The following is a 15,743-nucleotide window of genomic DNA, read 5'->3' on the forward strand; positions in this document are numbered from 1 at the left end:
CAGTCTGAGAGCATTTGATATGCTGGTAGAAATGATGAATTGGCCTGTAGGCAAGAATCAGGTGTTTGTGGTAATGCTCAGATTGCTCCATTTTTCTGAGTGTACCCATTTTGTGGGAAGATAAAAGAGGGACCGTAACAAAAGGGTACAGACAAGATCTTATCCCACCTGAGATGCCAAATCTGCCAGTTAGGGATCTATGGCTGAGCCATTTTTACAATACAACATTCCTGACACCAAACTTGTGGGTTTTTTCCTTACACCAACCAATTATCCAACTCCCTGGTTGCCAACTTGGTATCATACAATTCAGTTCACTTCTGACAGTCTACCTGGAATTAGTGTCAGCTCCCACAAGTTAGAGAGCTCAGTCGCACAACAGATACCAGTTGCAAGTGTTGGACCTTCCATACTTCTGATCTACCATCTGTAAACTGGGTTCCCCTGACCCTCTCCTCAGGTTCGATAACTTGTTAGAATGCTTCACAGAACTCAGACTGTTAAACTGGTAATTACAATTGCCGGTTTTCTATAAAGGACACAACTTAGGAACAGCCAGTTGGAAGGAGATGCACAAGGCAAGGTATGGGGATGAGGTACGTGGAGCTTCCATGTCTTCTTTAGGCATGCCACCCTCAGCACCTCTGTGCACTCACCAACCCATAAACCCATAAATGTAGGTGTTTTATGGAGACTCTATTATGTAGTCATGATTGATTGAATTATTAGCCATTAGTGAGGTGATTAACTTAATCTCCAACCCCTCTAGCTCTGGAGGTGGGGAGCAGGAGGCAGTCTGAAATTTTTTAGCCCTCTAATCACATAGTTAGTTCCTCTGGCAACCAGCCCCCATTCTGAAGCTATCTTGGGGCCTCCCAAGAGTCACTTCGTTAGCACAAACTAGATTATGGTTATTATGAATAATCCCTATCACTCAGGAAGTTCTTTGGGTTTTAGGAGCTCTGTGCCAGGAGCTGGGGATGAAGATCAAATACGTTTCTTTTTAAGACCCTGGACAAAATGCTGAAAAAAAATTTCTTATATTACAGTATCACAATTTTGGGAAATTTTGCATATTGGCAGCTATTCCTTATGATACGAATTTGGATCATTTCCAGTGGCCAGGATGGATTTCAGCAACTATTTAAGTGCCTGCTATGTGCTCGAACAATTTTCTAGATAGTGGTAAGAGACAAGGCCTTTGCTCTCCTGTAGTGCTTAAAATAGGAGACTAGACAGGAGAAGACAAATAATTAAACAAGAATAACTTAATGAGGTAACTGATATGGGAGGTAGAAGACACTATTGGATCCTAAATGAGATGGGTGATGGACAGGGAAGGCATCATGTTAGAAGTGAAGTTTAAGCTGAAACCTGAAGGGTAGGTGGAATTTAGCCAGGGGAAAATAAGGGTAAGAGTCAGAGGAGGGAATAGTATGTGTAACTCTGGAGGCAGGAGAGAGCAGAATGGCACTAAATTAATAAGTGACAGGAAGTTGGTTTGGTGGAGGGCAACATGGAAGGGGGGTATAGATGGTTAGAAGTTTAACCTTCATTTTCAGGTACAGTGAAATGTCCATAGTCTTATTTCTGTTTGTCATCAACTCTCCTTATTCTGAGTCTCCGGAAGGCAGATCAGAGGAAGAAACGCCATTTCCATAGTTTTGCCTTTTCCAGAATGTCATATAGTTGGAATCATACAGTATGGAGCCTTTTCAGATTGGCTTCTTTCACTTAGTAATATGCATTTAAGATTTCTCTGTGTCTTTTCATGACTTGATAGTTCATTTTCTTTTTAGTGAATAATACTCCATTGTCTAGTTGTACCAGTTTGTTTATCCATTCACCTACTGAAGACATCTTGCCTGCTTCCAAGTTTTGGCAGTTATGAATAAAGCTGCTATAAACATCTTGTGCAGATTTTTGTGTGGACTTTTTTGCCTCCTTTGGGTAATATCAAGAAGCACAATTGCTGGATGGTAAGAGTATTTTTAATTTTTGTGAGAAACTTCCAAAATAGCTGCCCCATTTTGCATTTCTACCAGCAATGAGTGAGAGTTCCTGTTGATTCATATCCTGGCCAGCATTTGTTGTTGTCAGTGTTCTGGATTTTGGCCATGCTAACAGGTATAGAGTGATATCTCATCGTTGTTTTAATTTGTATTTTCCTGGCAACATACGATGTGGGCCATCTTTTCATATGCTTATTTGCCTAGACTTTATTTTTCAGAGCAGTTTAGGTTCACAGCAAAATTGAAGGGAAAAGTACAGTTTCCATATATCCCATCCCCCATCCTCAACACTGCCTCCCCCACCATCAGTATTCCATACCAGACTAGTACTAATTTGTTACAGTCAGCGAACCTGCATTGACACATTATTATCAACCAAAGTCCATAATTTACTTTAGGGTTCACCCTCAGTAGTATACATTCTATTGGCTTGACAAACATGATGTCATGTATCCACAATTACAGTATCACACAGAATAGTTTAACTGCCCTAAAAATCCTGTGTTCTACCCATGTATCCTTTCCTTCTCTGGCTGTTTTTAATAATTATAAAGTAGAATTTAGTAGAGTAATGATGTTTGTAGCCTGAGAAGACAACTACAGTTTATATTACATGTATTGGTCATAAATATAGGGGGGAAATCTTCCTCTATAGATGTGACTTTTGGGGACCTACAGGCAACTGCTTGGATTGCCAGTGTTGGGGTTGAGGGTCAGGGAAGAGAGTTGGTAAATATTTTGGGGGGAAAATCAGAAATTAAGAGACATTATGGAAGAGTAACACCAAATTATTTGCTTATTGCTGTTATAGCTTTCCTAATTCTGTTAAGATTGTCCCTAATTCCCTCCAGTGAGAAAATAAGAACTTTTTTCTTCCCAGCTTCCCTTTCTCTTTCTCTTTGTCTAGAACTTAAACATTTATTATCCCTAGAACTTGTGGATTTCTGCAATTTCAGTTAAAATTTCCAAATTTCTCTTAAAAACACCGTATTTAGTGCTTTAAAAAAGTCATATGGAGGGCAGGGGCTGATAGGTACTTTGAGTTAGTTAGTAGAATTTCTCTGATGGACATTTCTATCCAATGAAATGTCCTATGTTATCAGAAAAGTAGAGTTAAGACATAGTGAAGTAGTGAGAATGCTCCTCCAATGGATGATTTATGGCTTGTTTTTTTTTTTTTTCACTTTCATTTTAGGTTCATGGGTACATGTACAGGTTTGCTGTGTAGGTAAACTTATGTCACGGGGGTTTGTTTTAAGATTATTTTGCCACCTAGGTACTAAAGCTTAATAACCAGTAGTTATTTTTTCTGATCCTTTCCCTCCTTCCCACCCTCAAGTAGGCCCCAGTGTCTTTTGTTCCTCTCTTTGTGTCCTTGTGTTCTCATCAGCTAGCTCCCACTTACAGGTGAGAATATGTACTTCTCTGTTCCTGTGTTAGGTTGCTAAGGATAATGGCCTCCCGCTCCATCCATGTTCCTGCAAAGAACATGAGCTTGTTCTTTTTTAAGACTGCAGTATTCCATGGTGTATGTGTACCACATTTTCTTTATCCAGACTACTGTTGATGGGCATTTAGGTTGATTCCATGTCTTTGCTCTTGTGAATAGTGTTGCAGTGAACATATTCATGCATATGTCTTTATGATATAATGATTTATATTCCTTTAGGTATATACCCAGTAAAGAAATTGCTAGGTCAAATGGCAGTTCTGTTTTTACCTCTTTGAGGAGTCATGTGGCCCTTTTAAAACTTGTTTCAAACCATGTTGAGAACATAAAACCCTGGTCCTACCTTTGTCATTAGTTTTCCATTGGCTACAAATTATAGGTAGCTTTCTAACTTAAACATTTATTATCCCTAGAACCTGTGGATTTCTGCAATTTCAGTTAAAATTTCCAAATTTCTCTTAAAAACACTGTATTTAGTGCTTAAAAAAAGTCATGTGGAGGGCAGGGGCTGTTAGGTACTTTGAGCTAGTTAGTAGAATTTCTCTGATCGACATTTCTATCCAGTGAGCTTGTAATTGTTTGAATAGCAATAGACAGTTTGGGATTCCTTATTCTGGGATTTCTGGACACACATTAGATACTTGGTGAAGCACTATTTGGTTGCTTGATTTGGGTGGGCCTTTGAATTGTTAGGAAATTCCTTAAATTGAGGTTTGTAACCCAGGCTTTAGGAGATCCCTGAACCTTGGAAGCGAAATATTGTTAGTAATTATATGTTTTTCTGATAACATAGTGTACATAGTTTTCATCAGAGTTTTAAAGGGTCCCTGACCCAAAATAGATTAAGAACCTTTACCTTAATTTTGTAGTGAACTCCAAGTAGAAGTTTCTAGGTTGGATATTATAGTATAATTCATTACTTGGATTATTGGTGAGCATATAGAACTTAAACTCTGATCATCTAGCACAACAGCAGTAACCTGATTATTTTATAGATTTTCTTGACAAAGCAGTGATGTATGGTATAACCAGAGAGATGTTGCTGGTTAGAGGATGGTTCCATATGGAGGATGATTTCAACTTTGAGGCAGAATTGTTGTTAATGATAATCAGACTTTTTCCAGCTTCCCAGTGATTATATGTTGTTATTTCTTCAGACCATTGATATAATAAATATGGTGTTTGTTGCCTCAAAATCTTGTCAAAGTTTATCACTTGTTTAGCCTTTTTAATGAAACCATGCAATCTTTTCATGGTAGTACTTCTGCTATTTGACATATAATTCTTCAGGTAAGCTAACATCCAAGAATTATATGCTACAGCTTTTAATTCTGTTTTTGTTTTCAGAACTCTTCATCTTGGCTTATACCTATACTGCCTGATATGCTCCGACACATTTTTCAGTTCTGTGTTTTGGAAAGCAGCCAGGAAATTCTGGACCTTATTCACAAGGTACACAGCAAATGTATTTGTGTTCCTTTTCCTAGTAACTTTTGTAGATTTTTAAAATTTTTCATAATTGCTGTTCTGTTGGTCATTCATATCTCATGGAGATTTGAAAAGTCTGGAGATCTGCATAATGAGACAGAGAACTAGGCTTCTTACATGTAGCATGTAATAGTTAAGTTTTGATTGGCCATGCTTCTTCCTCTTATTATGTGACTTACACAGGTGTTTTAAGCACTTTCTGATAGCCTCAATACAGAAAATGAAATGAGGAAAAGATTGCTTTTCTCTAGCCCTCATCTTGCTGTTTATCAGTATGCTTATAGATCCTGCAAAGTATCTTTTAGGATCTGTTGGTAATATAGAGTCTAATTATTGTTGAAACTTATACTTTTTTCCCTACTTAGAGTGATCATATGTGTTAGAATCATTAAAGGAGGAGCCGTTTGATAGATTTAATAGCATTTATGGGGGGAAATTGCACTTTTGTACCTTTATAATCTGTTAAATTACTCTTGAATTGTTGGCCTCTAAAGTGACTCCTTGTTAACAACCTTGGATTAACAGTGGTGATCTTGCCGTAGGCTGGTCCTAGCCCATTAAATGTTAGGCATCAGGAAAGGTACCTTATCCTTATTAAGTAAGATCATGAATCAAAACTTATACTGTTTTAAATTTATACTAGGTTATTACCACCTCTGAGTTTAGCAGAGAATATTAGGAGCTATTTTTAAGTGTGTGTTGAATATAGGACTGCATTAATATTGAGTCTTATGATATACGCAAAGGATTTGTTTCAGTGACTTACTGAGATTTTGACAATTTTGTATTGCTTTTATAGGCATGTTTTTTTTAAAAGAGAATGTGTTCTTTTTAAAAAAAAAAAAACTTTCCTTTGCATGACTTTTTTTTTAGTGCACAAACCTATTAGAAAACAGTACTGTATTTCAAAATAAGGCTCTATATTGAATTTCTAAATTAATCTCTGTGCTATTTCCTACTTAAAAAAACCTCAGTATTCCTAAAGATAAGTGTTAGAGTTTATTTTTATTAGAAAAAATTCACTTTCTTGTCCCCCTTTTACCCTGCAGGTTTGGATGGAACTGTTGAGTAAGGCTTCAGTTCAGTATGTGGTAGCAGCTGCTTGCCCATGGATGGGTGCTTGGCTTTGCTTGATGATGCAGCCTTCTCATTTACCTATCGATTTAAATATGTTGCTAGAAGTAAAAGCTAGAGCCAAGGTAAGTGTAGAGGGACATAGTGTATTTGTGTGTTCATCATCTAATTATTAATACAGTAACCATATTTTAAAAAATCTGTATTGCCTTAAGTGTGATTTAATTAACATAAGTAAGGAGAAACCGTTATTTTATTAGGACCCTGACAAAATGAATAGTAATGTTTATCCATTAAAATTTTGTGAAAAGAACTGTATTTTACTGGGATTATTTTAAAAATATCATATTTTTGTTGTTGCCTATTCAGTTTTAATGGTTAATCTTTATTGTTTTTTTTTTCCTCCCTCTGTAGGAAAAAACAGGTGGTAAGGTGCGCCAAGGCCAAAGCCAGAATAAAGAAGTACTTCAGGAGTATATTGCAGGTGCCGACACCATCATGGAAGACCCAGCCACCAGGGATTTTGTAGTTATGCGGGCCAGAATGATGGCAGCCAAGTGAGTGTACATTAAGGGTCAGGTAGTCATACATTTACAAGTCTGGCTTTCAAAGGTTATTTAACCAACAGAAGATTCCTCTGCTGTCTCCATCAGTCCTTCCTTCCTTCATCACACTAATTATAGCCTAAGGAAAAATTAGAGTAAGCAAATACTTCTAATTATTTTAAAGCTTTAAAATAGGATTTATATCTTCTTATGAAGACAAGATAGTCATTATACCTTCTGTGGGAAAAGTTATGGCTTCAAAAAGCCAAATTTTGCTTCAAGTAATTATAGGAAATTGAAAAAATTTCCTGAAGTATGGGGAAACTTTACTTCAAGTAATTTCTTATAGTAACTTCCTTTTTCTCCCTCTTAGGTTGTTAGGAGCACTTTGTTGCTGTATTTGTGATCCAGGTGTAAATGTGGTAACTCAAGAAATTAAACCAGCTGAATCCCTGGGCCAGTTACTACTCTTCCATTTGAACTCCAAGTCTGCTTTACAGAGGATTAGTGTAGCTTTGGTAATCTGTGAATGGGCTGCTTTACAAAAGGTAAGATTTTGCCCCAAAAGTAATAAAGACAAATTAAGTAAACCAATTTCCATTAGCTGTTAGGATTATTTACAACAGAAAAGTGAAAATTTTCGATGTATAAAAATCCAAGAGTTACAGAAAAGTGTCCAAATTATATTGAACATTATTTCTCTCCCATTTACTTTTAACTCTGGACTTTTGTCTTAGAACCCCTACTCATACTTCCAACTACTAGTTATGCTCATACTTAATATTTGCTGTTGACTGTACAGTCTATTAAGAAATGTCCCTATTAAAAACCGCGTATATGTGAAAGTAGTCCAGAAACTATTGGTCATCCATTCCTCTATATGTCACTCAGGTATCACTGAAAACTACAAAGGATGAGGCTTTGAGTATTAGAGATCCATCTGTGTGGGTAGTAGCAAAGGCAGAATTTTTGGTCACAGGAAGAATAACATCTCTGTATTTAAACCAAAATCTTCATGTTTCCAAATAAACCATTCCCTTCCAGCCTCTTTAACTGTTAACTTCTAGGGAGATGTATGATTTTGTATAAGACATACTTCTGTAAATCAAAGAAACTTTCTGCTGGCTTTGTTTATTCCATTGACTGGAATTCTGGAAATTTAACTGTCTGCACTTGCTGTGAGAGTTACTTGTTACTGCCTCTTAGCAGTTTGTCAAAGCTGTATCTAAAAGTAATTGAGCCATGCTCCATTGCAACTGACACCCCTGCTTGGCCTCTGGAAAGAAGCAAAGCTCATCTGTTTTTAGGCAGGAGTTGGTGTGCTGGAGAGGCAGTGATGCTATGTTTTTGTGCCTCTCAGACTTAGCAGCAAGTGTTGACAGTTAGGTTTCTGGACACTCACAGAGCTTCATGGACTTACTCTGTGAAGCCCAGGCTGATAACTGAGATGCCACAGAACCCCTCATGGCTCACCACTGAGGCCATTTCCTGTTGGTTTGGGGCAGGCAACAACCAGAGAGAGTGGGAAGGGTTAGTTAAATTTGGGGATAGATAAGTAGCTTTTAAAATTTATATCCACTTTTACAGTATGGCATGTGAAGCTTAGGGTTCAACTGTTATCTAATAATGAGTTTTTAAGTAACATTTTTAATTAGTGCTTGATAGATTTCTTTTCTGACTGATTTTTTTTTTTTTTACCATAATACACTTTAAAATCTGTGATATATATACACGTGTAAACTTTGGATAGGTAGAAAATGAAATTGTAATAGTTCTGTGTACATGTTCTGTAGTCATTCATGTTAAAATTTTACAATAATTTGGATGTAATACCTTTTTTTCTGTGCAATTAACTGTTGTTTGGAGAAGTAACAGAATATAGATTCAGTATAAGTAAGAATTTAGAACTTGGTAGTCTACAAATGACGATTTCTGTATCTATGAAGTTAATGTTCATACAGTTACCCTATTTGTTTTCTGTTGTATTTTAGGAGTGTAAAGCTGTTACCTTAGCTGTGCAGCCACGTTTACTTGATATCCTTTCAGAACATTTATATTATGACGAAATTGCCGTTCCATTCACACGAATGCAGAATGAATGTAAACAACTTATATCATCATTAGCTGATGTACATATTGAAGTTGGTAATCGAGTAAACAACAATGTTTTAACAATAGATCAAGCTAGTGACTTGGTGAGTAAAGAAATAACTTTCTTAATTAGAGAGAGAACATGAAATATAGGTTAGAAATTTGTCATGACATGTTTATCACAAAAACACATTAATTTCTTGAGTCTGGATGTGGCTTGGTAGCCTGTCGTCTCTACCCTTGAGAAAGGTTATTTCATTGTATAGGCTTTTCTTGAAATAAGAGAATAACAAAGGATTTTTTTAAACCAAAATTCTGATAAATCAATGCACCTTTATTAGAAAAAGCTATTATATTTTGTCATTTCAGTTTTGCTTAACACTGCAGAGTATAGAAAAAACTGCTTCTACAAGTTCCTGAGTACTTCTTCCTGCTCTCAGCCTATAATGAAAATATTCAAACATATAGAAAAAGTGATGAAATTACATAACACTCATACTTAACAGCTAGATTTTATAGTTAACATTTTACCTAATTTACTTTATCACATATGTATTCACCTGCCTACCTCTCTATCCAACCATGAATCCATCCAGGGCAGTTTTTTTAAATGCGTTTCTAAGTAAGTTTCAGATATCAGTATATTTCAGGATTTTATATAATTAACTAAAATTCAGTATTTGTTTATTTTTTTTGCTGTTCTGAGGAAAAATTTATGTGCTAAAGCACACAAATCTTAGGTGGACCATTTGGTGAATTTTGACAGATGCATATGCCTATGAAACCTGAACCACTGTCAAGATACAGAACATTATCATCACCACTTCCCAGTAATCTCTGCCTCTCCCTGCCACCAAGTAACCATTATTCTAATTCCCCCCCGAAGATACATTACTTTTGCCTGTTCTAGAATTTCATGTAAATGGAATCATACACTGTGCTCTTTGGTGTAAGGATTTTTCTTAGAATGGTATTTTTGAAACTAATCTGTGATATATATATATATATATATATATATATATATATATATACATATCAATAACTTATTTTTTTTTATTGCTTGAGTTTTATTTCATTGTATTATTATACCACAACTAGTTTAAGCCATTCTCCCGTTTATGGACACTTTGGCTGTTACCACTTTTTGTCTGTTGTGAAAAAAGTCACTATAAACGTTCTTCTGCAAGTCTTTGTGGACATCTGCTTTCATTTTTCTTGGGTAAATATGTAGGAGTGGAATTGCTAAATCATACGATAGGTGTAGGTTTAGTTTTAGAAAAAACTACAGACTTTCCCCCAAAGAGATTGTATCATTTTACCCTCTGACCATCAGTATGTGAGAGTTCTGGTTGCTCCACATCATCAATATTTGATGTGGTCAGTTCTTTTAGTGATTGTGTGATAGTGTTATTGTGGTTTTAATTTCCATTTCCTTGATGACTAATATGTTGAATACTTTCTAATTTTTTATTGATCATTTGTATATTTTCCTTTCTGAAATATCTTTTCAAAATCTTGTCTACTTTGAATTAGGTTGTTTGTTTGTTATTGAGTTGTGGGAGTTCTTTATGTATCCTGGATTCCAATCCTTTGTCAAGTAGATGCTTTCTGAATATTTTCTGGCAGTGAGTGGTTTGCCTTTTGATTCTCTTAATGCTGTCTTTGGATGAGCAGATATTTTAAATTTTGGTGAATTCTAATTTATCAGTTGTTTTCTTTCATGGCTATTATGTTGTGTGACTTCAGTAATTTTTTTTTTTTTAACTTTCCAAGTGGCAAAGGTATTCACATATGTTTTCTTTTGAAGTTTTGTCATTTAGTTTTTATGATTTATCATTCATTTGGAATTAATGTTTGTGTATAGTATGAAGTAGAGGTTGAGGTTTGTTTTTCTTACAGATATCTAATTTTTCCAGCATTATTTATTGAAAATACTTTCATTTCCCTATTGGATTGTTCTGGCACCTTTGTCAAAAACCAACTGAAGTTATATAAGTATGCTGTGTATCTGGGCCATTTGTTCAATGTATTTGTCTTTCCTTATGCTGGCATCCATGCTTCATTACAGCAGCATTGTACTTAGTAAGTGCATGAGGTTAGGTGTAGTATATATGAGTTCTTCCTTTTTTGAGTTATAGGATCAGAAATTGAGTCACTTCATTTGTGTTGGTCCCCATGAAAATAGTAATCTTCATTTCTTATCCCCATTTCTAGTTGAAAAATAATATAGTTGAATTTTTTTGTTCTCACTTGTGGAGAGAAAGCTAAAATTGCTGTTTTTTTCCCCCTGGGTTCTCTTCTTTTATAAAGTTATTTTCCCGAGTGTTGTTATTCTGTAAGTTTTCCTTTTTGCCTCCTCTCCCTACTTTTTTGCCTGTCTGGAATTAAATCTCAAATTTTCTTTATAGTCTAGGTTCCCTGCCTACTATTTCTGGGAACTTTCCTTTTTTAAGCTCATCAAATGGCCCCTTCTTTAAGATTTGCTTATTCAGATCTTTTACTCTTCAGTTGTTTTGACTTGGGCTAGAAGATAAGCATAAATATCAGAATCTCTGGGAGAGACTTTTTTTCTTTTTTTTTTCTCTAAGAGACTTTTGAGGGAAGGGCAGTTTTCAAAGGAGCCACTGCCTTTTGTATCTTCATTGAATCCCTGTTTTCCTGTTACCTGCCAAATATAGACATTTCCCTGCAATCTTTGTCTCTTGCACCATTCTCATGATTTAGTTCCTACCCAGGTACTGTGTGCTGTCTACTCTCAGTCTTTCTTACATTCTTCTTTTAGGCATTTTTACTTAAATATCTCACTGTCACTTCACACTGAACACAACAAAAACTGGCTTTTTTTTTTTTTTTTTTGACAAAGATACTCTTTTTATTCCAGTCACAAATCTTGTCAGCATTTTCTTTCAGAAAGTCTCGTGTGTTTAGGCCGGGCGCAGTGGCTCACGCCTGTAATCCCAGCACTTTGGGAGGCCGAGGCGGGTGGATCATGAGGTCAGGAGATCAAGACCATCCTGGCTAACACGGTGAAACCCCATCTCTGTTAAAAATACAAAAAATTAGCCGGGCGTGGTGGTGGGCGCCTGTAGTCCCAGCTACTCGGGAGGCTGAAGCAGGAGAATGGCGTGAACCCAGGAGGCGGAGCTTGCAGTGAACCAAGATCACGCCACTGCGCTCCAGCCTGGGTGACAGAGTGAGACTTGGTCTCAAAAAAAAAAAGAAAGTCTCGTGTTTAATCTCTTCTCTATTTCCATTATCAGAGCCCAGTCAGATCTTAGTACTTTATATCTAGGTCCTGACTCATCTCTAGGGCTCCAGGCAGCCTCTGGTCCATTTCATTCTGCATGTTGTGCTAGACTTGCCACCCTGAACATCCCTCTCCTGCTTAAAAACATTATTTTCCTTTTCCTTGCTTTTTCATTTTTATCTTTCTTCTTTTCATCACTTTCTTCTAAATGCTCTATCTCTTATCTCCTCATTATTTCTCAAACTTTCTCCACTCACGCCCAGTTAGCTTTCTTCTTGCGCAAGTACGCTACACTCATTCACTTCTGCTCATTCTCACTTCTGGGCCCGAGCTTCTATTTCCTTTGCCAGGAATTCCCCATCCCTAACCCTCTGTGCTTATCCAGAGTTCATCTCTTTTTCTGTGTGTTGTGCTCAAGCTATGATAAACTTCAATTCCACAGACAGTGTCCTGTTTTCCACTCCCTACCTCACTTTGTTTGCCAAGATGTCCCTATAATCCCTAATTGGCCTATTCTTTAAAAACCAAGCATAAGTGTTATCCTCCTCTGACAAGTCTCCCACTAATCTCTTCTTCTAAGAAGGAATAAGGAGTGCTCTGTATTCCCACAGCAACTTGCACTTACCTCAGTTATATGTTACATTTTCTTAATTATTTATATCTCTCCCACATTAGTCTCTGCATTTTTTGAGCATATTAAGACATTATATCTTATTTATCTTTTAATAAATATTGGTTGAATGATTGAATTAATTTGGGGGTAACTGAGGCTTTTCCTCAGTTGTCTACAGTCATTGAAAAGTGACATGAGCATAGGGGATTTAGGACAATGTTTTTAAACTTTTAGCATTGTAACCCTGTTTCAAATCTTATACATTGTACATTTCAAATGGGTAGTTTTTATGGTATGCAAATTATATCTGAATAAAGTTGTTAAAAAAAAGACTGACTGAACAGTCTTTCAATGGGGCTTGCAAAGTAGTCTGGTACAACAGTCCTGTAGCCTTAGATAGCTCTTGGTAATTAAGTGAATGATAACTGCACCATTTTGTTCTGTTCTGTTTTGTTTTGTTTTGTTTCTTTTCCTTCTTCCATTGCCTGGGCATTTCTACCAGAAGGGAGGTTAAAGAAAGAATGAGAATGATTCAATTAGCAACACTTAGCCACTTAGTAAACAGCCACTCTTAAGTTTTCATGAGTTTTAGAGTTGAAAAGAATATTTTTCCCAAAAAGAAGTTTGTGAGTTTTGGAATTCCTTCATGAACAGTTAGTTTATATTTGCCTGTAGCTTTCTTGTTTCACCAAAGTATTCTGTGGGTGTTAAATGTGATTTTCCTCAAAGTCATTTAGACATATTTAAAGGTTAGATAATTTTATTCTTCTCAAGAGAATGTCTTTCTTAAAGAATATAATGCTAATGTTAAATTTTAGTCAGATTAAAATAAAATTTAGTTGGGAAGTTTTAGACATTAGTTTACTGAGTACTAAAACAATATTACATATTGTGGAAACCAAAATTGAAACAGAAAGCTTGCTGTCTACCCTTTAGGAGCTTACAATCTATTTGGGGTTGATATGATTAATGATTTTTAATTTCTTTTTTTTTTAATAGGTCACTACTGTTTTTAATGAAGCCACATCATCTTTCGATTTAAATCCTCAAGTGTTACAACAGTTAGATAGTAAACGACAGCAGGTCCAAATGACAGTTACAGAGACCAACCAGGAGTGGCAAGTGTTGCAGTTGAGAGTGCATACTTTTGCTGCCTGTGCAGTTGTGAGCTTGCAGCAGCTTCCGGAGAAATTAAATCCTATCATAAAACCATTAATGGAGACAATTAAAAAAGAAGAGAATACACTAGTGCAAAACTATGCAGCTCAGTGCATAGCTAAACTCCTTCAGCAGTGCACAACAAGGACGCCCTGTCCCAATTCAAAAATTATTAAAAACCTCTGTAGCTCACTTTGTGTGGACCCATATCTAACTCCTTGTGTCACATGTCCAGTACCAACACAAAGTGGCCAGGAAAATTCTAAAGGTATATACCTAAACTTTTATTTGGGGTAGAGAAATAACCTTTTAAATTTGTTTTTGTTTACTTATGGGTATAATTTAAGCACAAATCCAGTTCATGTTAGTGTTTTTTCCCATTCTGAGAGAAAAGGCTTGATTATAACAAAACTCTTTGTTACATGAATTTGCACATAATACTTACCAGTCACAACCCTGTAAGTTCAAAAAAGCCATTCATGGAAGATCTGATAGCTGATATAAGGTGACTGAAATCTGTAAGACAGGTGTTCACCCTTACCTTTGCCTTCAAAACCATCATTATATGGTTTACTGTATCAAGCTAGAAAAGGTAATTGTATCAAATGTTATTTAATGAATTTTTTTCCCCTTAACCAAAGGAGCAACCCTATTGACTGAAAAAGTCATTATAAAATCTCTCGTTTCCCTAATTTACTGCATGTTTTATGAGATTAGTGAACTTTTAGTACTTTTAGTAAATAATACTTAACCAACTTTTTTGTTTTCACTTGGAGAATTTATATGGAAAATGAGAACTGCCCTCTGTAGGCAGGTCTTAAAGACCAGTGTTTTATTCATATGACTCAGTCCTATGTGCTTTTTGTATGTGTGATTGTTAGCAAGATTTGGGGAAACAAATTATTTGAAATGTAGTAGACTTACAGCTTTGGTGCAGCATAGATCTTGAAAAATATGTTTATGAACTAGAAGAAGAAAGGTGGACATTTTGAATATTAACATCTTAAAAATACATTGGGGTCATTCTCCCCCCTCTTACCCTCCTGGTCCATTGCTATATAAGGCAGCATCATTTTGCAGTGACCAATTTTTTTTTTTAATTCATGGTGACTCTGCTTTTAAAGAGAACTTGCTTGAGATATTTTTTAATATTTCTCGTTATGCTTAGGCACAATAATTTTTTAAAAAGTAATAGGCCAGGCCAGGCACGGCGGCTCACACCTGTAATCCCAGCACTTTGGGAGGCCGAGGCGGGCGGATCACCTGAGGTCGGGAGTTCAAGACCAGCCTGACCAAAATGGAGAAATCCCATCTCAACTAAAAATATATAATTAGCTGGGCATGGTGGTGCATGCCTGTATCCCAGCTACTCGGGAGGCTGAGGCAGGAGAATGGCCTCAACCTGGGAGGCGGAGGTTGCGGTGAGCTGTGATCGCGCCATTGTATTCCAGCCTGGGCAACAAGAGTGAAACTCCGTCTCAAAAAATAATAATTAATTAATTAATTAATAGGCCAGGGACCAGGCAGTGGCTCATGCCTGTAATCCCAGCACTTTAGGAGGTCGAGGTGAGCAGATAACTTGAGGCCAGGAGTTCAAGACCAGGCTGGTCAACATGGTGAAACCCCATCTCTACTAAAAAAAAATATATAAATTAGGCTGGGTGCAGTGGCTCACGCCTGTAATCCCAGCACTTTGGGAGGCCGAGGCGGGTGGATCACGAGGTCAGAAGTTCGAGACCATCCTGACTAGCATGGTGAAACCCCGTCTGTACTAAAAATACAAAAAATCAGCCGGGCATGGTGGCAGGCACCTGTAGTCCCAGCTACTCAGGAGGCTGAGGCAGGAGACTGGCGTGAACCTGGGAGGCTGAGCTTGCAGTGAGCCGAGATCGCACTGCTGCACTACAGCCTGGGCGACAGGGCGAGACTCTGTCTCAAAAAAATATATAAATATATAAATATATATATATATATATAAATTATCCGGACGTGGTGGCGTGCGTCTGTAATCCTAGCTACTCAGGAGGCTGAGGCATGAGAGTCCCCTTGAACCTGGGAAGTGGAG

At 36.8% G+C, this 15,743-nt stretch overlaps 1 protein-coding gene across 11 annotated transcripts in view; it reads left to right on the plus strand.

The window, feature by feature from the left end:
• Positions 1–15,743, plus strand: part of BTAF1 (B-TFIID TATA-box binding protein associated factor 1) — a 106,960-nt gene that overhangs the window by 51,588 nt on the left and 39,629 nt on the right. For all 11 annotated transcript variants that reach the window (XM_063781977.1, XM_016918852.3, XM_016918853.4 and 8 more), the window contains 6 exons: positions 4,810–4,914; positions 6,000–6,149; positions 6,439–6,581; positions 6,943–7,117; positions 8,561–8,764; positions 13,520–13,946. In XM_063781977.1, the coding sequence (XP_063638047.1) occupies positions 4,810–4,914; positions 6,000–6,149; positions 6,439–6,581; positions 6,943–7,117; positions 8,561–8,764; positions 13,520–13,946 (1,204 nt within the window). The remainder of the gene's footprint in view (positions 1–4,809; positions 4,915–5,999; positions 6,150–6,438; positions 6,582–6,942; positions 7,118–8,560; positions 8,765–13,519; positions 13,947–15,743) is intronic.

Source organism: Pan troglodytes, chromosome 8, assembly GCF_028858775.2.
Source record: "Pan troglodytes isolate AG18354 chromosome 8, NHGRI_mPanTro3-v2.0_pri, whole genome shotgun sequence".
In the NCBI taxonomy this organism is placed as follows: Eukaryota; Metazoa; Chordata; class Mammalia; order Primates; family Hominidae; genus Pan; species Pan troglodytes.